The sequence below is a fragment of the Pseudophryne corroboree genome, chromosome 7 (genome assembly GCF_028390025.1).
Source record: "Pseudophryne corroboree isolate aPseCor3 chromosome 7, aPseCor3.hap2, whole genome shotgun sequence".
NCBI lineage: Eukaryota > Metazoa > Chordata > Amphibia > Anura > Myobatrachidae > Pseudophryne > Pseudophryne corroboree.
Genome location: NC_086450.1, coordinates 335,151,858 through 335,178,186, shown reverse-complemented (window position 1 = coordinate 335,178,186; position 26,329 = coordinate 335,151,858). Strand labels below are relative to the sequence as shown.

The following is a 26,329-nucleotide window of genomic DNA, read 5'->3' as shown; positions in this document are numbered from 1 at the left end:
TTGAGTGACTATCACTCTCTAGTGGGTAACGTGTTAAACCAAACAGATTGTTGGGTATGCTCTCAAGTACCTCAGGGTCACAGCAAATCAGGGCTAGTACCATTTCCTTTAACGTTAGGGGAGGTACTTGAGCTAAGTGGTGGGAGACCGGTGGACCGGAGGTTTAATATCTCCAGCCCTCCTAGTTTGAAGCTCCACCAATACCATGTGGATAGGTCCCTATTATGTTTTAACATCTCCAATCCCCGAAAGCCGGGAAATTGGGAAGTGTCATGGAGCAACCTAACCATGACCTTTTCGCATAGAGCAGATAGAATGCCTACAGATACAGAGCTGGTACGCCACATAGCCAGTAGAGGAAAATCTTTCCGGTATCGATATACCTTAGGAAATAGGATTACTAGAGTTGGAGAGGTATCACCAGGATACTGTGCACATATCATACAAACTGATACGTGCATTAGGCAGATGGAAGAATTAGGGTCAGGAGATTTCACCTGGAAGGTTTGTAACATGGTCATGTCCTTCTCCGTCCCATATGTTCTCCCCGATGATGCATATTTCATATGCGGGAGAAAGGCGTACAAGTGGCTTGCCCCAAACTCTGAAGGATTGTGTTATATTGGAAAAGTATTGCCTGAAGTGATGACTGTTACACATGACAAAATGAAGGACATACACCGTGGTGCCCAAGCTCCTTATACTCACACTCATTACGAGCACCGAGTTAAAAGACAAACTGTCAGAAAGGTTAGAGCATCCGGCCTCCGATCTTATCCATGAATCCACCGGGATTCAGGTTCTGGTAGCGTTAGATTTCACTCGTACCGCTCGAGGAGTGATGAATTATAGATACATTTCCGCACTCGCCAATTTGTTAGATAATATCACTGAAATGTATGATGACACGTTTAGATACACTGGAAGAGAACTTCAAGCTTACAAAACAGAACTAGTTCAGCATAGGATGGTTCTTAATTATCTTACAGCAGTAACAGGCGGATATTGTGTTACATTGGCAACACAGTACGGCATAAAGTGTTGCACGTATATCACAAATAGCACCGAGGATCCGGTAGAGGTCATAGACCAAAAGATGGACGATATTCTCCAATTGAAGTGGGAATTTCGTCGAAAACACAATCTCACCCTTGCTGCTGTAGGTAATGAGCTGACTAGTTGGGTGTCATGGTTGAACCCGCGAAATTGGTTCTCCGGTTTGGGAGAATGGGCTCAAGGAGTCAAAGGATGTTGGAAAGTTTCTACTATGTATCTTGGGTGTCGTTATATCAATTGGATTGATATTTAGATGCGGGCAGGCTTTAATGAGGTGCAAACAAAGTACAAAAGTGATGAGCTTGAGGAGTGAGGAAACTGTAATTAACCTGGATTTGATTTATGACCCAATGATAGAAACCAGAATGTGATGAAAATGCGATTATACGGTCCGTTTCTTTCACCTGTTTTTCTGCTTTTCTCCAAGATACAAAGACCCCCTTGGACGAGGAAGCTGACGAGACGAGATGTATACAGACAACGGATTGACCAAAGAAGAAGATTTGACAACTTTAAATATGGACACTTGATGAACTTTGCCATGGATCCCCAGTTTCCCTAGTACTTTTAAACTCACGCTAGCCCAACATTTTTGTAAATCTGATGGCACTGACAAAGCTTGTTGCTCATGCCTAAGGAGCAAAACAGCGCAAAGAAGACGACTCTCAACAGATACCGAACACAACTTCAACAACAGATGTACATTTCCCTGACATAGAATATCATTGCATTTTTCGTAAGTGTTCTTTATCTTCATCTCTACAACCCTCAGGTAACGACACACATAGTCGATAGGGAATACAGGCACAGATATCAGCAACCACATACCTCCCCCATTCATGTATCATCAACTAAAATGTGCATCCCCATTTTGTTACAACCACAGCCGAAATGAGCTCGGTAGAGTTTGACAGCCCATCCACAGACCTGTACCACAGGATAAGAAGGAATTCAAATGTATACTTCGCAATACCTCGAAGCTTGATTTACCACACGTACGGCACGATGATACATGACCCTCCAAACATGGACTCATACACACGCTTCTACTCTCTCACTAGGTCATACCCTTTTCACACCTACTCCTCTCTTCTTCCTTACCCCACCATGGAAATCAATTAACCCCTGACTTACATTTTTCTCCTTAAACGTTTTGTGGCAGTTATTATTGACTGCCAAAGGGTGGACTGTCGAAGTCAGAAAAAATGTCTCTATGCACGTTGCCATATTTGCACCGCACACTGGTCCGTGCTGCGCATGCGTGCGCTCTCCCGTGGAGGCGCATACCCGCAATAGCGTGCACTCGCAGGCGCGGTATGCGTATTTACGGTAGAGTTTACGTAGTCGTAGCGTGCGACCCATTCGTTACAACTGTTCACAATTAATGTAGTTTATAGATCATGGTCCCTTTGATAGATTCTGAAAGTTTGGTTAAAATAGAATGTCCCTGAGCTGAGGAGTCCCTCTTTGCATCGTACGAAGGGTCTAACAGGAATCATACAGCAGTGTTTGGTACCCATCGGAAGAGTATTTAATTAGCAATATTCCGGTGTTGGTTTGGAGCGTATTAATTGCTCGTGCGAATAGTTATGGACATAAGAAGTTATGTCCATTTATTTATTATTATTTGTTCTTACTTAGTCATGCATCTGAACAGTTGGAGACAGGCATCAGTAGGTCTCAAATGTCTCTTTGACCTCAGAGATCCCCCAAACAATAGTTTGCATGTTAAGAGGGCCTCATATCTACACATGCATAAGGTAAACACAGGAATAGTAATTGAAGATCAATTGTACTCCAAATCAGTATCTTTCCCGCAGACGGAGTACAATAGCCTTTAATTACACTGAGCTTTTGAGACTCAATAAGGAGGGCCAACACCTGTGTTTACAAATGGGGCTGGATTTGTATACAGGAGAATGAGGGCTGAGATGTCATGGTCTCAACTGAAAGTGGACATCATGAATATAGAACAAAACCCAGACAGGATTCTGTTTTGTATTCGCCAAACAATAGCTTCTCACTAGACAGGAATGTGTTGGTCATCACCCATTGTGTTACATAACCAAGGCCACTGATGCAGCTGGCTCACATGCTGGGAGGGACACACACTTCCTGTGGTTGACACACCCCCACAGCTGGAATGCAGGTATGATATACCCACTGGAGATCACAGGGCTGACTGACACTCAGAACTAAGCTAGCATCAAGCAGCATGGCGGCTACATCCCCAGGACAGAATTCCTTCCCAAAGGCTAAGTATAGAATCACATGGCTATAGAAGGAAATATAGACATATTGCTTTCTGGTTTAAATAGGATATTGTAACTTGGCTGTGATGATTGATGGGTGTTAGTGTTGGTGCCCTGTGGAATCTGTGATGGTAGCTGGGATCTTGTTAATCATAAATACCACCATGCAGTACTTTTGAATATGTGCTGGTAGCAATGGCAGGCTGATACTTGTGAGTACCTGGTGGTCTGGTCTTGTGATAACTCATATGCTCTGGTTATAGAGATACTGTGTTTGCTTGAAATTGTGAAAGGTGATTTAGATTGTTTGGAATTGTAAAATCAGAACATATGCATTGTTTTGAGGCTTGGACATTTTGGAATAAAATGGAGTCTAGCTTCTGCCCCATGCGGCATTGTAGGGACGATTGTGTAGCTGGGTGTTGTGTATATAGGGACAGGCAGCATGGGTAAGCTCAAGTACTTTCTAAACAAAGATTCTCAGCATTGATTAACTGCGCAGCGATTGTTCCTCACATGTGTAAGCTTCGCTGCAACCATATTGTCTTTTAATGTTATTGTGAGCCAATCTCTCTCAAATCTCTCTCTCTCTCTTGTCTTCTCATCTTCTCTTATTTCTCCTTAAACTTAACTGTATTGTATTGTAGTGTGTTTCCTGTATAGTTATCTGGTTAGGTGGTTTATGTTATACTGTAGTGTATCATTTGTACTGTGATTCCTTTTTGCAAGTATATTAGTTATAATACATAGTTAATAGGCTTTGGAACCTAAACCAGTATCTGTGTATTTTCTATAGTGTTAAGTGTTCATTTGAGCGTCGGTGACGCTCAAGCAGCTTTGTAGTTAGTCAGGTTACACAAGGTTGCACTTACACCCTGTACTCACATTAAGGTATTCAGTGTATTTCATTGGTATAAGGTTTTAACATAAAGGTATAGTGTTGTGAGCGTCTGCATCGCTGGTGACCTCCTCGTGGTCTCGAGCATAGGCTACGCTACAGCGAATCATTCCCCTAGACATAACCAATAACGTGTCCTGTGATCACTGGGCCGTGAGCGAACGTGACGCTTGAGCGTCTCGCCTACGGCTTAGCGATCGTTACGCAGATAGCGTACCCATACGGTATTTCTTAAGCAAACAGCGTACAGTGTTCTTAGCTTCATAAAGGGTTGTTTATACGACAAAAGTATTTAGCATTGTCAATATATATATATACAAACATATCTATATATAAGTGTGTGTGGGTATGTATATAGATATATCCATACAATACCATATATAGGGGATAAAACAAACACTTCCGCAATGTTTTCTAGAAACAGAATACCCCACCTTGCCACATAACATTTCCCCCCATCTTTTCTCACAGGCTGGTCACCATTTTGAAAAGCCAGCGGAACCTCTGAGAAACATCTGGTGCACCTTAATTAGCGGTACACTACATACAGGGAGGGGTGTTGCCTTCCCTTTATTATTCCTTGGTGTCACTAGTTACTAATGCTATTTGTAATTGGGGAATGTGTGTAAGGCATCAGACAAATAGCGCTGTGGCTCAGTACGCTAGTAGCGGGTATCTGAACAGGGGTTTGAATCCAAACAAAACTTTAAGGGGAGCTCCTATAGCCTAGGGCTAAGACTCCTGTCCCACAGCGCAGCACTACTGGTTCAGGTCTCCGCTGCTCCAGAAAGTTTATTTGAATCGTGTCGGTCACACATTATAGCGCAGACCTTACATAGGGCTGTGTTTATTTAACCCACCTTTTCTCCTTTCGTTGGTCTCACCTGGGATAGTCAAAGAATTCCCTCTTAGGTGTGAAGTATGCGGTGGAGCCATCTGCTTAGCCCTCCACGAACCTGCAGGACGCTCCTGTTTGAACAGCTCAGATTATACAGGTAATGTCACTGGTAACCAGAGACCTTGTACGTCATTTCACCTCTCCAGGTTTCTAAAGGAACCTTGCTAACCTTCCATGTTACAATACTGATGATGTCTGTTTTCTGTGGAGTCTGAACCAGTGTCTCAGAATATCCAGGTGCATTATACAGCAGTTCGTCTGAGACTGCAGGTAAAGGAGGCGGACACGTCAAGTCCATCAGGGTTCGACGCCAATGACGAAATGACAGCAACTGGTCCAGTTTCGGATGAGCTGGGCAGGCTCCGGTAGACGGCCGGCAGACACCCGAATACACAATTTCAGGTATCAAACAATGTTTGTTTTCCTATCCTTTCCCCGCAGACGGCAGGAAATGGTATCAGTACCTCTCCAGGGTATACCCCTCGATGTATCACCGGTCCAACAAGCTGCCGTTTTCCTGAGGCAACCTTGCCCATCGAAGACATATACGGCAGCAGGGTTCTACCTTGTCCGGAGCAGGTAGGTTGTGGAACAATTGTCCTCTAGGTTATAGGATGTTTCGCATCCGGATCAATTGATACTTTGGTACGAGTCAGAATCACGATTCTGCTTTATGTTCTTTGGAGGTCTCCACGTCTGCAGTCTCGGAACCTGCATTTTCGCTTTGGGCTGTCTTAACCCGACGACCTCGGGGGCTGCGACAGTGACAGGTGAACATGAGATCCTACGGGGCAGATGGTTCAGGGGAAGGAACTTTCTGCAGGATTTCTTGAACCATTGGAGGCAAGTCCACTTTGCTTTCTCCTACTTCTGCCCCAGCTCCAAGACAGACCTTTACCGGTCTTTCCTTTAGATTTTTACCGTGCCCTTTCAGGCTTCCGATTCCACACGGGCGATATCTCTGTCGCCAGGGGATCTCAGAAGGAAAAAAAAAAAAAAAAAAGCTGAAGCAGAGGCTCAGCATCCTCGGTCCAGTCTGATTTTACATCATCCTATACACACACTAAAGGTCAGACTTTCCTACCACCTGGAGGGTCCCAGGGTAGGCGCAGGTCGGTGGAAGAAGGCTTGGGCAGTTACAGACTAGATTTGGGAGTACAACCGTCTCGGGAGTCCCTCGGCAGGGGTCGGCCGATTTACGATGACAAGAGAGTCATAATGCAGGCGGCGCTCCATATGCTTCTAACCGCAAAGGGTGTTGATCCCTGTTTTGTACATATCATTTGAATCGGGACAGTTCTCAGGCCTTTGTTTTCTTTTCACGTTCCGAAGCCAGTTGGCTCGGCCAGGCCTATTCTGGCCTTAGAATCCTTTCAGTCTGTGATTGCTAGTTGAACAAGAAAGGGAGTTTTACGCGTCCCTTGTCTTCAGGGATGCCTGTTTACTGATTTCCGTTGGGTTTCCTCATCGGGCTTTACTCAGTCGCATTACAGGATTCTCATTTTCACTGTAAGTCCTTTTCTTTCGGTCTCTCTTCCGCTCCCACAGGGTTCAGGAAGATCACAGAATAACTCTTTTTCAAGGGGTTGACGTTGGTTCCCTAATGGGACAATCTACTGCTACTATCCCACTCTGTAAATTACGTGGCTTCTGAAGATCTGATTTATGCTCCTCATAAACGTTTTCTCAACAGGGTCCGTCGGAGAATTTTTCCTTCCTCGGTACCAGGTACTCTTATTTCTTCAGTCAAGCTGCGACGCAATGAGTGGTCGCCTACATTCCCCTTTGAGCGGGGGACAACAATCTTCTTTCCAGATCAGGCCACCAGGTCAGACTCCTGGGTGAGGGAACATTCCCCGGAGTTTTGTCAGCTGGTCTGCTGTGGGCGGAGATTTCGAATCGACCTCAGGGGGTTCTGACTGACTCTTTAACCCTTTACTACTCACCGACGTGAGCTCTGGTGGCAGTAGCCGAGGATGCCCTCAGGGCTCCTGGGAGTTTCTGGTTATTCTATCCTGCCTCCTTTTCTATTTCTACCTCACTTTCGGTAACACAGGAGGAGAATATGCATGCTAGTCCTCTCGGTGGCTCTGGTTGGGCCACCCATGACTTGAAGATACGGCTACAACTGTTGTCGGTAGAGGAGCCTTGGCTCCTACCTCGACTGGACTGTCTACTTCAACAGGGTCCTTTTCTTTGTTCAATCTTACACTGGTTTCATTTAACCGTGTGACTGTTCACGAGCCCTCAGAAGGGAGGAGTTCCCTAGTTCGGTTAGGCCTACTAGGCCCCGATTTCAGAAGTCTGTTACCTCTTCTCGCTTTTGCCACTTTTGGAAAGCTGTATGGGACATAAGGATAAAAGGGGGTTTTCCCCTTCTTTCAGTTACCATTCAGCCGTAATCTTTGGTTTCTCTGGGAGGTTTTGCTCCGCTGCGCTTCAAACCACATTGACCTGAATTTTCGGTCCCTACCTTTTTCGGTTTTCTTCCAAAAGAAATTAGCCTGGCGCCCGTAAGTTCGGGCTCTCTTTCAGGGAGTACTCTATTAGCAACTCCCCCGGCTGAGCTTCGGCCTCAGCGGTCGTTTCTCCCAAAGGGCATGTCCGTTTTTCATATAAATCTGACACTAGTGTTTTTCAGTCCTCTTTGACTGTTGTCAGGGCTCGCTGACTTTCTCTACAGAGGTCTTAGGCTATTCGACGAAGGGTTTTTTCTTCTTTATTCTGTACGATGCTCCCGTACTAAATAGCCAGGGTCCCAGCATATGCTGGGCTGTTGGATACATCTGACCATCAGACAGTCTTCTTGGCGGTTGCTCGGGAGCCTCCGTTTTCCATTTCAGCGCACTTTACGTGCGTGGTGGGACCTTCGTGGGCAGCTGCCCGTGGGGTCTCCATGAATACTTTAGGTCGGGCGGCTACTTGGTCCGGCCGTCATACGTTTGTCAAATTCTACAAGTTTGACACTTTTGCGGCCTCTGCATCTCAGTTTGGCCGAGTGGTTTTACAGAACTCTCAGCGCTCTCCCACCCGTTCTGGGAGCTCTGGGACGTCCCCATTGTAACTACGCTCCAGTGGCCCCTAGTGGATGAAGGAGAAATCAGGATTTTGGTACTTACCGATAAATCCCTTTCTCCGATTCCACAGGGGCCACTGGACGCCCGCCCAGCGCTGTTCCTCCTTGTTTTTTGCTTAACGGTTTGCAGATCACCATATGACTGCTTGTTGAGTTCGGGCTAGCCGGTTGTTTCTTGGGTTCTGTTCCAGGTTTGGTTTGTGTTCTCCTGGTTTACAGGGCTTCATTAACCTCCTCTACCTTACGGTTTGTTTATTACAGCTCTCCTCGGGCACAGTTTTACGTAGACTGGCTTGGAGGGGAGATAGTAGGGGAGGAGCTAGCCACAGTGTGAGAATTTTAAAGTGCCAGCTCCCAACTACTGCCTACTATTTCCCCATTGTAACTACGCTCCAGTGGCCCCTGTGGAATCGGAGAAAGGGATTTATCGGTAAGTACCAAAATCCTGATATTAGATAAACGGGAGACAGATGGGTCCACCAAGGGTGGCGTCTCCCACTTTGACCGACAAAAACGGATACAGAGCAAGTAAACTTCGGAACATCTAGAACTTCTAATCCGGTTGTTTCTCGGGGGATGGCAACTGTTCCTCCAACTGAGGGGAAGAGTGAAAAGACAGCAATCGCTTATTCTTTTTCACTCTTCCTCTCAGTTGGAGGGGAATCGGAAATGCTAAGCACCTGATGGACAGCCTTATTCAAGGCTTTCACCCCCTGGGCATGAATAGGTTGCATCTCCGGTCCCTTGGTCACCCCCAGCAAAACCAGACACTTCTACTCGGTTGGAAACCTGCAGAGAGGCCACTAACTGCTGGGACAATTCCAACATCACTCCCATCAATGTGGTCACCCAGGATGCTAGATCCGCTGGCGGAGGAACAGACTCAAGAACTGACGCGGGCTGGAGTCACACACAGCCCCCCAATCTGAAAAAATTCTTACATTTAGAGCAAGCAAATACCTTCTGCACAGAAGTCCCCTTGTCAGATGGGACTGATGCTGCATATCCCTGAGCCCCAAGCCTTCTTCCCGCTGTGGCACTATTTTAATTTCTTGGCAAATAAGCAAGTTTTCCAGATTGCAGATATTGGAATTGGGCAACCTGTAAGCGCTCCCCTCCTGCTGTTCCCATATCCCAAAAGCTGGAGGCATAACACGACTTAACACCTACCCTTTGCTAGCCTAAGGGTGGGCTATACTACCACTGCTCAGCCTGCCGGTGCATGTTGGGCACGCAGTGTCTTATGACCCTTGCAGCCAGGGACCTTTACACTCTCGGCAGGTGGCCATGGCAGGTCCTCTCAGCGGCTTTCCCTGTTGCAGGCAGACTGCAGCAGCCTTCACAGCCTGCCTAGCTGATATCCTCAAGCAGGATAAACTTAAAATAAATATTAATAAAAGTAATGATGATAGGCTATAACAGCAGCCCAAAAACACACATCCACCTCCCTCAGGCACATAATCTAAACTGGGGACAGTGGGGCATAGAGGGGGAGGGACCAACTCAAATTCTTAAGAGAAATGAAGTGCCATGCTCCACTCATCACCCATCTATAACCCAGTGTAATTCCGGTGTCTTCCAGTGGATGAAGGAGAAATCCCTGTTAAGTGCAGCCTGCGGGTTGACTTCAGGGCTAATTGAACTGCTCTGTGGGATCAATTAGCTCGCAGTAAATTACCATGGCTAATTAAATCCCCCTATAATCTGCAGACTGACACCCAGCAGATATCATGGCCATACACAGATATACAGTTTCATAGTGTATAGCTATGCGATATCTGCGCTCCTTCCAAGTCGAAGAGATATTTCAGCTGTGTAGGAACAATGATTGGATCAGTTGGGCATTTTGAAAGACTGATCCCTGATTGGTTGTGGCCACAAACTATGGAGCTCCTTCAGCTTGGATCGCTAGAGACAGAAATTTTCTCAATCCTGCTTCTGCTAAAAAACGCATGTGAAGAGCCACCCAGAAAAGGTAAAAAAGACACCCACTGATACATAACTGCGATGCATACGCAGAAATTGAGCACCATCAACAGTTGAAGATAACCAGGGCTACTCTGAAAAATGAGAATGCAGTCACGCCGGCGCCATGTTTATAGTCGCAATCCACTGCAACCGATGTCAGATACACACCCTGAAAACGGCCATGATCCACCTGCATTTTTCCAACCACTCCCCACAAATGCCATATTAAACACCCACAAACAGTCACTTCCAATCAAATAGCGATGACATTTCACTAAATATGCAATCGCATTTTACACATCGCGCATGCGCAGTCTGCCGATAATCGCCCGATTCGTGATTTTGCAACCAGGTTAAGTACCTTTTAAGTAAGAAAAATTTCTCTTTGCTCTCCTACAAATGATTAACTCATTTCAAAACCACTGTAGAGGAAAACCAGGTATGACTGCCAGATACACTCAGCAAGAGATATGATGGCAGAGGAAGGATGCGACTGCAATGTGATGGACAGTGGCGGGCGTTTGCGGGGCGGCAACACTGTGTTGGAGAGGGGGACGTTGGGAGGTTCCTGCACTCGCTGCCCTGCTTAGCAGAGCAGCAGGGAATAGACGTGTGCACATGCGCAGAGTATATTCACGGAGACGAGAGAGACTGGGGGCATGCCAGCAGCTCACTGAGTGCTGTATATGCCCCCATAGTGATGAAATATGGGGTTTGGCTCTCGAACCTCCAGCGAAGACACAACCCATTTTCTATAAGCCATGCCCCTTTTCATCCGTGTGCGGCTTCACCGTACGAGGGTGTCCCACATTCCCCTCTATAGAAGTTGGGAGGTATGCTGTATCTAGCCTCCTCCATATTTGACACCATCCTGCTATAGACAATGCGGACTACATACTTATTGCCGGCGGGCAGAATGCCAGCAACTAGGAGAGCATTTCGATTCCCCTTGCGGGTTCAGTGACTCGCGATGCTTGCCACTGGTACTATTCTCATTCTATGGGTGTCGTGGACACTCACGAGTGGAAATAGCCCCTGTGCATCGGTATTCCAGCTGTCGCCTGATGGGATTCCGGCAAATTGATTGCAACCCAACAAAGAATGTGCCCATTTACTGGGGTCAATGGGGCTGTGAGAGGCCCTAGTAGGTCTTGAGATCCAAACACCCCTCACTCACCCCTGTCGGACTTCTCCTCATCGGGATCCTAGCATTGGTATTATGAATGCCGGGATCCCATCAGCCCATAGGATGTGGCTCATTCTCCTTACACTCATTATTTGGGGGAGGGGGTTCAGTGATGCACACACACATTATGAACCCAAGGGTTCATGTGGGCATTATACACAGGTGCAGCAGTATATACACGTGGGCATTATACACAGGTGCAGCAGTATATACACATGTGGGCATTATACACAGGTGCAGCAGTATATACACATGTGGGCATTATACACAGGCGCAGCAGTATATACATCTGGGCATTATACACAGGTGCAGCAGGATATACATGTGGGCATTATACACAAGTGAAGCAGTATACACATGTGGTCATTGTACACAGGTGCAGCGGTATATACACATGTGGGCATTCTACACAGGTGCAGCGGTATATATTACTGGAAATTTGGTGAATTTTGATCAATGATGTGCAGACAAGAAATGGGGATACTATTGTGTGGCCACTCCCTTGTTTGTGAAACCACACCACCTTTTTTCAATGCTTACTGTCCCTTTGTAAAATATGGGAGGGTGCAAATTTATAGTTTGCAGGGGTGGCGCCGAACACCCTAGCACCGGCCCTGGTCAGGCGGTTCCACAGAGGAGGATTTGCCCCAGCAATCCCAGGAACAGCAAGGCTCTATCTGTAATGGCCGCTGACCAGGAGTGAAAGAGAAGGAAGCAGTTCCAGGGCGGGAACATTGAATAAATGGCGCCCTGGGGCTGGAGGGAGGGGCCTCAGGTCCGGCCTGTTCCCCCTGCTGGCATCCCCACAGGGTGTGCGGACAGAACAACAAAACGTGGGAACTGGTACTAAATCCCCCTGACCTGTGCCCAAAATAATACCCTGGTGGCTAGTGGAGCAGCTGCCCAGTACTCAGTGTCCACGCCAGCGTGTGGCCCGCCTCCTACGGCCGCGCTGGATCACGGTAAAGTGCGGCACAGGAGCCCCTTACCTCCCCCTTGTCTGCGGCCCCGCGATCTGGGAGACGGCGGCGTGTGCGACTCACATTTAGGAAGAAGCCAGCGTCTCCGCTGCAGTGACCCGGCAACCCTGGCATAGGAGTACACAGTGCCGCTGGGGGTGATGGAGCTGCACGCTGGAAAGTCTCTGAGACTTTCCAGCAGCAGCCGTTGAAGTCTTCATATAATTCCTCTGTTCAGTCTTAGTAAAATAACTGTGAAAAGGCTGCTTAAGGCAACCACCTGTAAAGTGCCTGCATACTGCAAGGCACCAACTTACAAACTGAGCTCCTGTGCACGGAGGCGGGGTGATATAGGAGGCGGTGCTATGCATCTTGGGAAGAAGGTCAAAGCTATGAGCCTGTTGGTGCCTCGGATCAAGATCCTACTCTACACCCTGATGTTATTCCTTGTGGAGCCCAGTGTACCCCGCAGCAGAAACACTAATATCCAATTGATAGGAGGCACATTACTACGAACAGTATATTTCTCAATCACCTTCAGTAAATGTTGTAATAGTAATTGTGGATAAATCAATCATCAACTAGAACGTCCACCAAACAATCTGGAAATCAATCTGGCACATTTGTATTGCCCCATATTTTGTCCCCCTCTGACAGGTAAGAACAAGGTTTTTAGTTTTATGGATGGTATGGGGAAGCTTTGCCTGGGAGACGGAGGTCGGGGTATATGCTGCCACTGGAAGGTGTAATAAATTACTGGTAAATGTAATAAATCTGGTCCTTTCCGGGCATTGTCCAAACAAACTAATTAGTGGTAAGTACACAACTATCCAATGGAGCAAGGCAGCGGTTCTCAAACTGGGCACTTGCAGGGGGTGGCACGGTTTGGAGATCCAGGACCAAATCAAAATATTTGTGGCCAATGTGACAGGCAGAGCTAGTGCTGGCAGCTGCAAATCATAAAATGTGTGAACAAACACCAGCACAACCCTGTGCACCAAGGGTGACAGGCAATACAATTTACTTATCTGAATTTCTCAATAAGAAACGTCTGGCCAAGGCGTGCTGAGAATAATAATGCCGATACTCTAGGGCACCGTGATACAAGAAAGTTTGGGAACCACTGGGCAAGGAATAACTTAAGATAATTCTAGAAATTGGTATCCGCTACATGAAACTATTTATACAAACAATGGTGGCAGATTAAAAAATAGTAATAACAAAGGCAGTGATGTGCCAAAGGCTAGACATTAAAGCTTTACAACATAACTGAAGTTTGCCACATGAGGTCTGCCAAGAGCCAAGCAACAACATCAGAATAGAGAGGAAATAAACTCAGTAGAATGTTTCCCCCCACCAATATAAAATAGATTGTAAAGGACTTACCCTTTTTCCGCTGGTGACACAGACATGCTGAGCCTGTTCTCACTGCTTTCTCTTGTCTTGTTCATGCGAGCCGACAAGGGAGACACCAGTCTGTTTGGGGATTGTTCATAAACAAAGTTTCTGCACGATGCTAGCTTGGACTCCAATGCCTGTGAAGAGAGGCCTTAAATAATCAGTCACAAGTTGAAATGTATTTCGGACCAGTGTCTTAAATATTCAAATGGACGCACGTCTGGAGCGGCGGCATTTGGTTAGGTTTACACTAGAAACTGTAGTCAACTAATTACTACACAGATATAGCACTTAGGCTAAACCAAGCACTGTGTGTGTTTTGGTGAGTTATGTGCTAATAAGGATGATCAACAGATAAAAATAAATAAATATATATATATATATATATATATATATATATATATATATATATATATATATATATATATATATATATATATATATATATATATTTTTTTTTTAAAATAAATAAAAATAGGATATTAAATACCTACCGGTAAATCCTTTTCTCGTAGTCTATAAGGGATATTGGGGAGAGAATTAGTACGATGGGTATAGACGTACCATGCACTTTAAATTTCTTCAACTGGGTGTGCTGGCTCCTCCCCTCTATGCCCCCACCCACAGGCAGTTATAGGTAAAACAGTGCCCGAAGGAGAAGGGACATACTTGAGAGAAGGAAACATGATAACAAGAAGTGTGGCGAGATTTACACACCAGCACACCATAAGATAACCTGGTCAGCAACGGCTGGCAACAGAAAAACAGCAACAGCTGAACAAAAAACACATAACAGATAACCTGCAGAAGTCATCACACAGAGGCGGGCGCCCAATATCCCTTATGGACTACGAGAAAAGGATTTACCTGTAGGTATTTAAAATCCTATTTTCGTTAGCATCCATAATGGATATTGGGGACAGAATTAGTACGATGGGGATGTCCCAAAGCTTCCAGAACGGGCGGGAACGTGCAGAGACTGCTGTAGCACCACCTGTCCAAACTGGGTATCCTCTTTGGTCAGGGTATCAAATTTGTAGAATTTCACAAAAGTGTTCTTCCTCGACCAGGTAGCCGCTCTGAACAGTTGCAAGGCCAAGACTCCACGGGCAGCCACCAAGGAAGAGCCCACTGACCTTGTAGAGTGGGTCTTCAGAGACTGAGGAACAGGTAAGGCTGCCAACACATAGGCCTGTTGGATAGTAAGCCTAAGCCAACGAGCAATGGTCTGCTTTGAAGCAGGACAACCCTGTTTCTGCGCATCATAAAGCACGAACAAGGAATCAGTCTTTCTGACCCGAGCTCTGCGCCTGACATAGATCTTCACAGCACGAACTGCTGTCTAGTCCGGAGCTCCACTCTGTCCTCGTAAAATACCAAGTATGGACTTTTACACAATAGGGCCGCCAATTCTGAGATGCGTCTAGCAGAAGCAAGTGCCAATAACATCACTGTCTTCCATGTGAGGTACTTGTCTTCTACCGTCATCATAGGCTCAAACCAGGACTGTAGAAATTTCAACACTACATCCAAAGCCCAGGGTGCCGTAGGCGGCACAAAGGGAGGTTGTATGTGGAGTACCCCTTGTAAGAAGGTCTGAACTTCTGGCAACACAGCCAATGTCTTCTGAAAGAAAATTGAGAGAGCTGAAATCTGGACCTTAACGGAACCCAGGCGTAAGCCTTTATCCACACCAGCCTGCAGGAACGTCCCAAGTGAAACTCCACAGGCGGATATGTGCGCTCCTCGCACCAAGAGACATATCTCCTTCAGATATGATGATAGTGTTTTGACGTCACAGGTTTTCTGACTTGCACCATAGTGGCAATGACCTTTTTGGAAAGCCCTTTGTGAGCTAGGATGTTCTGCTCAACTTCCATGCCGTCAAACGAAGACGCCGTAAGTCCGGATAGACGAACGGTCCTTGCTGAAGAAGATCCTTTCTTAGCGGCAGAGGCCAAGGGTCTTCTATGGACATGTCCAGAAGAGTTGCATACCACGCCCTTCGGGGCCAATCCGGTGCAATCAGGATTGCTTGTACTCTGATGTACAATCCGCTGGAGCACCCTTGGGATCAACGGAATCAGAGGAAATAGGTAGACCAGCCTGTAAGGCCAATGCGATGTCAGTGCGTCCACTGCACTCGCCTGAGTGTCTCTGGTTCGCGAGCAGTAGCAGCAAGGCTTCTTGTTGAGGCGAGACGCCATCATGTCGATCTGCGGGTATCCTCACCTGTCGACAATCTGTTGAAACACCTGAGGATGTAATCCCCTGAAACACCTGAGGATGTAATCCCCACTCCCCTGGGTGGAGGTTGTGGCGACTCAGGAAGTCCGCTTCCCAGTTGTCAACACCTGGAATGAAAATTGCGGACAGCGCTCTTGCATTTCTTTCCACCCAGAGAAGTATTTTTGACACTTCTCGCATGCAGGCCCTGCTTTTTGTCCTTCCTTGTCGGTTGATGTATGCCACAGCCATGGCGTAGTCCGACTGAACCTGGATCGCCTGATCCCCGAGTAGAGGGGAGGCCTGAATCAGAGCATTGTAGATAGGCCAAGTTCCAGAATGTTGATCGGGTTTGATGTTGTTTTTTTTAATACACCCTTTGCATCACTGAAGACTCCGAGTGCAGCAGCTCTTTTCTTTCCATGACAATACCTCATTCCACACTGGGGACAATACATATACACACACACACACACACACACACACACACACACACACACACACACACTATAGCAAAGTAGCTGGCACTCCACAGTAACATCTAAGATACTTGATCTGGTACTCTCCTAGATACATAAATGGCCATATATCAAGTATGCCAGGCAGCACTCACAGGTTTTTCGAATAAAAAAAATAAGATTTTACTTACCGGTAAATCTAATTCTCGTAGTCCGTAGTGGATGCTGGGGACTCCGTAAGGACCATGGGGAATAGACAGGCTCCGCAGGAGACAGGGCACTTTAAGAAAGAATTTGGATAATGGTGTGCTCTGGCTCCTCCCTCTATGTCCCTCCTCCAGACCTCAGTTAGAGAAAATGTGCCCGGAAGAGCTGACAGTACAAGGAAAGGATTTTGGAATCCAGGGCAAGACTCATACCAGTCACACCAATCACACCGTATAACTTGTGATAAACTTACCCAGATAACAGTATGAACAACAACAGAGCATCAGATCAACCCTGATGCAACCACAACATAACCCTTATTTAAGCAATAACTATATACAAGTATTACAGAAGAAGTCCGCACTTGGGACGGGCGCCCAGCATCCACTACGAGAAATAGATTTACCGGTAAGTAAAATCTTATTTTCTCTAACGTCCTAAGTGGATGCTGGGGACTCCGTAAGGACCATGGGGATTATACCAAAGCTCCCAAACGGGCGGGAGAGTGCGGATGACTCTGCAGCACCAAATGAGCAAACACAAGGTCCTCCTCAGCCAGGGTATCAAACTTGTAAAACTTTGCAAAAGTGTTCGAACCTGACCAAGTAGCTGCTCGGCAAAGCCGTAATGCCGAGACCCCTCGGGCAGCCGCCCAAGAAGAGCCCACCTTCCTTGTGGAGTGGGCTTTTACCGATTTTGGAAGCGGCAATCCAGCCGCAGAATGAGCCTGCTGAATCGTGTTACAGATCCAGCGAGCAATAGTTTGCTTTGAAGCAGGAGCACCCAGCTTGTTGGATGCATACAGGATAAACAGCGACTCAGTTTTCCGGACTCTAGCCGTTCTGGCTACATAAACCTTCAAAGCCCTGACCACATCTAGTAACTCGGAATCCTCCAAGTCACGAGTAGCCACAGGCACCACAATAGGTTGGTTCATATGAAAAGATGACACCACTTTTGGCAGAAATTGTGGATGGGTCCGCAATTCTGCCCTGTCCATATGGAAAACCAGATAGGGGCTTTTATGTGACAAAGCCGCTAATTCTGACACACGCCTAGCTGAAGCCAAGGCCAATAGCATGACCACCTTCCACGTGAGAAATTCTAACTCTACGGTTTTGAGTGGCTCAAACTAGTGTGACTTCAGGAAACTCAACACCACGTTAAGATCCCAAGGTGCCACTGGAGGCACAAAAGGGGGCTGAATATGCAGCACTCCCCTTACAAACGTCTGAACTTCAGGTAGAGAAGCCAGTTCTTTTTGAAAGAAAATGGATAGGGCCGAAATCTGGACCTTAATGCAACCCAATTTCAGGCCCAAAGTCACTCCCGACTGTAGGAAGTGAAGGAAACGGCCCAGCTGGAATTCCTCCGTAGGGGCATTCCTGGCCTCACACCAAGCAACATATTTTCGCCATATACGGTGATAATGTTTAGCCGTCACATCCTTCCTAGCCTTTATCAGCGTAGGAATAACCTCATCCGGAATGCCTTTTTCTGCTAGGATCCGGCGTTCAACCGCCATGCCATCAAACGCAGCCGCGGCAAGTCTTGGAACAGACAGGGCCCCTGTTGCAACAAGTCCTGTCTTAGAGGCAGAGGCCATGGGTCCTCTGTGAGCATTTCTTGCAGATCTGGATACCAAGTCCTTCTTGGCCAATCCGGAACAATGAGTATTGTTCTCACTCCTCTTTTTCTTATGATTCTCAGCACCTTGGGTATGAGAGGAAGAGGAGGAAATACATAAACCGACTGGAACACCCACGGTGTCACTAGTGCGTCTACAGCTATCGCCTGAGGGTCTCTTGACCTGGCGCAATACCTCTGTAGCTTTTAGTTGAGGTGGGATGCCACCATGTCCACCTGTGGCAGTTCCCACCGACTTGCAATCTGCGTGAAGACTTCTTGATGAAGTACCCACTCTCCCGGGTGGAGGTCGTGCCTGCTGAGGAAGTCTGCTTCCCAGTTGTCCACTCCCGTAATGAACACTGCTGACAGTGCTCTTACGTGATTCTCCGCCCAGCAAAGAATTCTGGTGGCTTCCGCCATCGCCACCCTGCTCCTTGTGCCGCCTTGGCGGTTTACATGAGCCACTGCGGTGATGTTGTCTGACTGAATCAGCACCGATTGGTCGCGAAGCAGGGTCTCCGCTTGACTTAGGGCGTTGTATATGGCCCTTAGTTCCAGGATATTGATGTGAAGGCAAGTCTCCTGACTTGACCACAGCCCTTGGAAATTTCTTCCCTGTGTGACTGCCCCACACCCTCGGAGGCTTGCATCCGTGGTCACAAGGACCCAGTCCTGAATGCAGAATCTGCGGCCCTCGAGAAGGTGAGCACTCTGCAGCCACCACAGGAGAGACACCCTGGCCCTGGGGGATAGGGTGATCAGCCGATGCATCTGTAGATGTGATCCGGACCACTTGTCCAACAGATCCCATTGAAAGGTCCTCGCATGGAACCTGCCGAAGGGAATGGCCTCGTATGATGCCACCATCTTTCCCAGGACTCGCGTGCAGTGATGCACCGACACCTGTTTTGGTTTTAATAGGTCTCTGACCAGTGTCATGAGCTCCTGAGCCTTCTCCATCGAGAGATAAACCCTCTTCTGCTCTGTGTCCAGAATCATGCCCAGGAAGGGCAGACGAGTCGTAGGAATCAACTGCGACTTTGGAATATTTAGAATCCAGCCGTGCTGTTGTAACACTTCCCGAGAGCGTGCTACGCTGATCAGCAACTGCTCTCTGGACCTCGCCTTTATGAGGAGATCGTCCAAGTATGGGATAATTGTGACCCCTTGCTTTCGCAGGAGCACCATCATTTCCGCCATTACCTTGGTAAATATTCTCGGTGCCGTGGAGAGACCAAACGGCAACGTCTGGAATTGGTAATGACAATCCTGTACCACAAATCTGAGGTACGCCTGATGAGGTGGATAAATGGGGACATGAAGGTAAGCAACCTTTATGTCCAGAGACACCATAAAATCCCCCCCTTCCAGGGTTGCGATGACCGCTCTGAGCGATTCCATCTTGAACTTGAACCTTTTCAGGTATATGTTCAGGGATTTTAAATTCAATATGGGTCTGACTGAACCGTCCGGTTTCGGTACCACAAACATGGTCGAATAATAACCCTTTCCCTGTTGGAGGGAGGGGAACCTTGACCACCACCTGCTGAAGATACAATTTGTGAATTGCAGCTAACACTATTTCACTCTCTAAGGGGGAAGCTGGCAGGGCCGATTTGAGTTATCGGTGAGGGGGCATCTCTTCGAATTCCAGCTTGTATCCCTGAGACACAATCTCTAGTGCCCAGGGATCCACCTGGGAGTGAACCCATTGTGGATGAAATTTCGGAGCCGCGCCCCCACCGGGCCTAGCTTCGCCTGTGGAGCCCCAGCGTCATGCGGTGGATTTAGTGGAAGCCGGGGAGGACTTCTGTTCCTGGGAACTAGCTGTGTTGTGCAGCTTCTTTCCTCTGCCCCTGCCAAGAAAGGACGCACCTCGGACTTTCTTGCCTTTTTGTGATCGAAAGGACTGCATTTGGTAATACGGTGCTTTCTTAGGTTGTGAGGGAACATATGGCAAAAAATTTGACTTTCCAGCAGTAGCTGTGGAGACCAGGTCCGAGAGACCCTCCCCAAACAACTCCTCACCCTTGTAAGGTAAAACCTCCATGTGCCTTTTTGAGAGTCGGCATCGCCTGTCCATTGCAGAGTCCACAGGACCCTTCTGGCAGAAATCGACATTGCATTTATTCATTCTAGAGCCCAGAAGGCTAATGTCTCTTTGAGCATCTCTCATATATAGGACAGCGTCTTTTATATGCCCCAGGGTCATTAATATAGTATCCTTGTCCAAGGTATCAAGTTCCTCAGATAAGGTATCCGTCCATGCTGCTACAGCACTACACACCCAGGCCGACGCAATTGCCGGCCTTAGTAAGGTACCTGAATGTATATAAATGGACTTCAGGGTACCCTCTTGCTTTCTATCCGCAGCATCTTTTAGGGTGGCCGTATCATGTGACGGCAGGGCTACCCTCTTGGATAAGCGTGAGAGAGCTTTGTCCACCCTAGGGGAGGATTCCCAGCGTAACCTGTCCGTTGGCGGGAAAGGATACGCCATAAGCATCCGTTTGGAAATCTGCAGTTTTTTATCTGGAGATTCCCAAGCCTTTTCACATAACTCATTTAGCTCATGTGAAGGGGGAAAGTTCACCACCTGCCTTTTTTTCCCATACATATGAACCCTCTTGTCAGGGACTGGGGTTTCCTCTGTGATGTGCAACACATCCTTTATTGCTATAATCATATAACGGATGGCTTTAGCCAATTTAGGCTGTAACTTTGCATCATCGCCATCGACACTGGAGTCAGAATCCGTGTCAACAATTTGGGATAGTGGGCGCTTCTGAGACCCTGACGGCCTCTGCGACATAGGATCAGGATGGGCTGAGAACCTGACTGTCCTAAGGTTTCAGCTTTATCCAACCTTTTATGCAAGGAATTAACATTATCATTTAAAACCTTCCACATATCCATCCAATCAGGTGTCGGCGGCGACCCCACATTCATTTGCTGCCGCTCTGCTTCCACATAGCCTTCCTCGTCAAACATGTCGACACAAGCGTACCGACACACCACACACACAGGGGATGCTCTTTTTGAAGACAGTTCCACCACAAGGCCTTTTGGAGAGACAGAGAGAGAGTATGCCAGCACACACCCCATCGCTATATGTCCCAGGAATCACACAGTAACTTAGTGTTAACCCAGTAGCTGCTGTATAATAAGAATTTACTTACCGATAATTCTATTTCTCGTAGCCTGTAGTGGATGCTGGGAACTCCGTAAGGACCATGGGGAATAGCGGCTCCGCAGGAGACTGGGCACAAAAGTAAAGCTTTAGGACTACCTGGTGTGCACTGGCTCCTCCCCCTATGACCCTCCTCCAAGCCTCAGTTAGGATACTGTGCCCGGACGAGCGTACACAATAAGGAAGGATTTTGAATCCCGGGTAAGACTCATACCAGCCACACCAATCACACCGTACAACCTGTGATCTGAACCCAGTTAACAACATGATAACAGAGGAGCCTCTGAAAAGATAGCTCACATCAATAATAACCCGATTTTTGTAACAATAACTATGTACAAGTATTGCAGACAATCCGCACTTAGGATGGGCGCCCAGCATCCACTACGGACTACGAGAAATAGAATTACCGGTGAGTAAATTCTTATTTTCTCTGACGTCCTAGTGGATGCTGGGAACTCCGTAAGGACCATGGGGATTATACCAAAGCTCCCAAACGGGCGGGAGAGTGCGGATGACTCTGCAGCACCGAATGAGAGAACTCCAGGTCCTCCTCAGCCAGGGTATCAAATTTGTAGAATTTAGCAAACGTGTTTGCCCCTGACCAAGTAGCTGCTCGGCAAAGTTGTAAAGCCGAGACCCCTCGGGCAGCCGCCCAAGATGAGCCCACCTTCCTTGTGGAATGGGCTTTTACAGATTTTGGCTGTGGCAGGCCTGCCACAGAATGTGCAAGCTGAATTGTACTACAAATCCAACGAGCAATAGTCTGCTTAGAAGCAGGAGCACCCAGCTTGTTGGGTGCATACAGGATAAACAGCGAGTCAGATTTTCTGACTCCAGCCGTCCTGGAAACATATATTCTCAGGGCCCTGACTACGTCCAGCAACTTGGAGTCCTCCAAGTCCCTAGTAGCCGCAGGTACCACAATAGGCTGGTTCAAATGAAACGCTGAAACCACCTTCGGGAGAAATTGAGGACGAGTCCTCAATTCTGCCCTGTCCGTATGAAAAATTAGGTAAGGGCTTTTATAGGATAAAGCCGCCAATTCTGAGACACGCCTGGCAGAAGCCAGGGCCAACAGCATTACCACTTTCCATGTGAGATATTTTAAGTCCACAGTGGTGAGTGGTTTAAACCAATGTAATTTTAGGAACCCCAAAACTACATTGAGATCCCAAGGTGCCACTGGAGGCACAAAAGGAGGCTGTATATGCAGTACCCCCTTGACAAACGTCTGAACTTCAGGAACTGAAGCCAGTTCTTTCTGGAAGAAAATCGACAGGGCCGAAATTTGAACCTTAATGGACCCTAATTTTAGGCCCATAGACAGTCCTGTTTGCAGGAAATGCAGGAAACGACCCAGTTGAAATTCTTCTGTAGGGGCCTTCCTGGCCTCGCACCACGCAACATATTTACGCCAAATACGGTGATAATGCTGTACGGTTACATCCTTCCTGGCTTTGATCAGGGTAGGGATGACTTCATCCGGAATGCCTTTTTCCTTCAGGATCCGGCGTTCAACCGCCATGCCGTCAAACGCAGCCGCGGTAAGTCTTGGAACAGACAGGGTCCCTGCTGGAGCAGGTCCTTTCTTAGAGGTAGAGGCCACGGGTCCTCTGTGAGCATCTCTTGAAGTTCCGGGTACCAAGTCCTTCTTGGCCAATCCGGAGCCACGAGTATAGTCCTTACTCCTCTCCTTCTTATGATTCTCAGTACCTTGGGTATGAGAGGCAGAGGAGGGAACACATACACTGACTGGTACACCCACGGTGTTACCAGAGCGTCCACAGCTATTGCCTGAGGGTCCCTTGACCTGGCGCAATACCTGTCTAGTTTTTTGTTGAGGCGGGACGCCATCATGTCCACCTTTGGTTTTTCCCAACGGTTCACAATCATGTGGAAGACTTCTGGGTGAAGTCCCCACTCTCCCGGGTGGAGGTCGTGTCTGCTGAGGAAGTCTGCTTCCCAGTTGTCCACTCCCGGAATGAACACTGCTGACAGTGCTATCACATGATTTTCCGCCCAGCGAAGAATCCTTGCAACTTCTGCCATTGCCCTCCTGCTTCTTGTGCCGCCCTGTCTGTTTACGTGGGCGACTGCCGTGATGTTGTCTGACTGGATCAGCACCGGCTGACCTTGAAGCAGAGGTCTTGCTAGGCTTAGAGCATTGTAGATGGCCCTTCGCTCCAGGATATTTATGTGAAGTGACGTCTCCAGGCTTGACCACAAGCCCTGGAAATTTCTTCCCTGTGTGACTGCTCCCCAGCCTCTCAGGCTGGCATCCGTGGTCACCAGGACCCAGTCCTGAATGCCAAATCTGCGGCCCTCTAGAAGATGAGCACTCTGCAACCACCACAGGAGAGACACCCTTGTCCTTGGTGACAAGATTATCCGCTGATGCATCTGAAGATGCGACCCGGACCATTTGTCTAGCAGATCCCACTGGAAGGTTCTTGCGTGGAATCTGCCGAATGGGATTGCTTCGTAAGAAGCCACCATCTTTCCCAGGACCCTTGTGCATTGATGCACTGAGACTTGGCCTGGTTTTAGGAGATTTCTGACTAGTTCGGATAACTCCCTGGCTTTCTCCTCCGGGAGAAACACCTTTTTCTGGACTGTGTCCAGGATCATCCCTAGGAATAGAAGTCGTGTCGTCGGGATCAGCTGCGATTTTGGAATATTGAGAATCCAACCGTGCTGGCGCAGCACTATCTGAGATAGTACTACTCCGACTTCCAACTGTTCCCTGGATCTTGCCCTTATCAGGAGATCGTCCAAGTAAGGGATAACTAAAACTCCCTTCCTTCGAAGGAGTATCATCATTTCGGCCATTACCTTGGTAAAGACCCGGGGTGCCGTGGACAATCCAAACGGCAGCGTCTGAAACTGATAATGACAGTTCTGTACCACAAACCTGAGGTACCCTTGGTGAAAAGGGTAAATTGGGACATGTAGGTAAGCATCTTTGATGTCCATAGACACCATATAGTCCCCTTCTTCCAGGTTTGCAATCACTGCTCTGAGTGACTCCATCTTGAATTTGAACCTTTGTATGTAAGTGTTCAAGGATTTTAGGTTTAAAATTGGTCTCACCGAGCCGTCCGGCTTCGGTACCACAATATAGTGTGGAATAGTACCTCTTTCCCTGTTGCAGGAGGGGTACCTTGATTATCACCTGCTGGGAATACAGCTTGTGAATGGCTTCCAATACTGCCTCCCTGTCTGAGGGAGACGTCGGTAAAGCAGACTTTAGAAAACGGCGAGGGGGAGACGTCTCGAATTCCAATTTGTACCCCTGAGATACCACCTGAAGGATCCAGGGGTCCACTTGCGAGTAGGCCCACTGAACTTCTTGAGACGGGCCCCCACCGTGCCTGAGTCCACTTGTAAAGCCCCAGCGTCATGCTGAGGACTTTGCGGAGGCGGGAGAGGGCTTTTGTTCCTGGGAACTGGCTGTTTGTTGCAGCCTTTTTCCTCTCCCTCTGCCACGGGGCAGAAATGAGGCGTCTTTTGCCCGCTTGCCCTTATGGGGCCGAAAGGACTGCGCCTGATAATACGGCGTCTTCTTAGGTTGAGAAGCTACCTGGGGTAAAAATGTGGATTTTCCAGCAGTTGCCGTGGCTACCAGGTCTGATAGACCTACCCCAAATAACTCCTCCCCCTTATAAGGCAATACTTCCATGTGCCTTTTAGAATCCGCATCACCTGACCACTGCAGAGTCCATAAACCTCTTCTTGCAGAAATGGACAGCGCGCTAACTCTTGATGCCAGTCTGCAAATATCCCTCTGTGCATCACGCATATATAGAAATGCATCTTTCAAATGCTCTATAGTCAGTAATATACTGTCCCTATCTAGGGTATCAATATTTTCAGTCAGGGAATCCGACCACGCCAGGCCCGCACTGCACATCCAGGCTGAGGCGATTGCTGGTCGCAGTATAACACCCGTGTGAGTGTATATACATTTTAGGATATTCTCCAGTTTTCTATCGGCAGGTTCCTTTAGGACGGCCGTATCAGGAGAGGGTAGTGCTACCTGTTTAGACAAGCGTGTGAGCGCTTTATCCACCCTAGGGGGTGTTTCCCAACGTGCCCTATCCTCTGGCGGGAAAGGGTACGATGCCAATGACCTTTTAGGAATTATCAGTTTTTTATCGGGGGAAACCCACGCCTCATCACACACTTCATTTAATTCCTCGGATACAGGAAAAACTACAGGCAGTTTTTTCTCACCAAACATAATACCCTTTTTAGTGGTACTTGTATTATAAGAGATATGCAATACATTTTTCATTGCTTCAATCATGTAACGTGTGGCCCTAGTGGAAGTCACGTTTGTCTCCTCATCATCGACACTGGAGTCAGTATCCGTGTCTGTGTCTGCCATTTGAGGTAACGGGCATTTTAAAGCCCCTGATGGCGTTTGAGACCCCTGGACAGGCACAAGCCGAGTAGCCGGCTGTCTCATGTCGTCAACTGTCTGTCGTAAAGAGCTGACACTGTCACGCAATTCCTTCCATAAACTCATCCACTCAGGTGTCGACTCCCTAGGGGGTGACAACTCTATAATAGGCAACTGCTCCGCCTCCATCTCATTTTCCTCCTCAAACATGTCGACACAATCGTACCGACACACCGCACACACACAGGGAATGCTCTGATAGAGGACAGGACCCCACTAGCCCTTTGGGGAGACAGAGGGAGAGTATGCCAGCACACACCAGAGCGCTATATATAGACAGGAATACCACTATAAAAAGTGCTTTTCCCTTTATAGCTGCTGTTCGTATCAAAACTGCGCCAAATTAGTGCCCCCCTCTCTTTTTTACCCTTTTCTGTAGTGCAGGACTACAGGTGAGAGTCAGGGAGACGTCCTTCCAGCGGAGCTGTGATGGAAAATGGCGCCCGTGTGCTGAGGAGATAGG

At 47.7% G+C, this 26,329-nt stretch overlaps 1 protein-coding gene across 1 annotated transcript in view; it reads right to left on the bottom strand.

Annotated features, from left to right (window-relative positions):
• NDE1 (nudE neurodevelopment protein 1) overlaps positions 1–26,329 on the bottom strand; it is an 86,604-nt gene that overhangs the window by 15,558 nt on the left and 44,717 nt on the right. Inside the window, exon 8 of the mRNA XM_063934368.1 lies at positions 13,680–13,828. Coding sequence (XP_063790438.1) covers positions 13,680–13,828 — 149 coding nt within the window. The remainder of the gene's footprint in view (positions 1–13,679; positions 13,829–26,329) is intronic.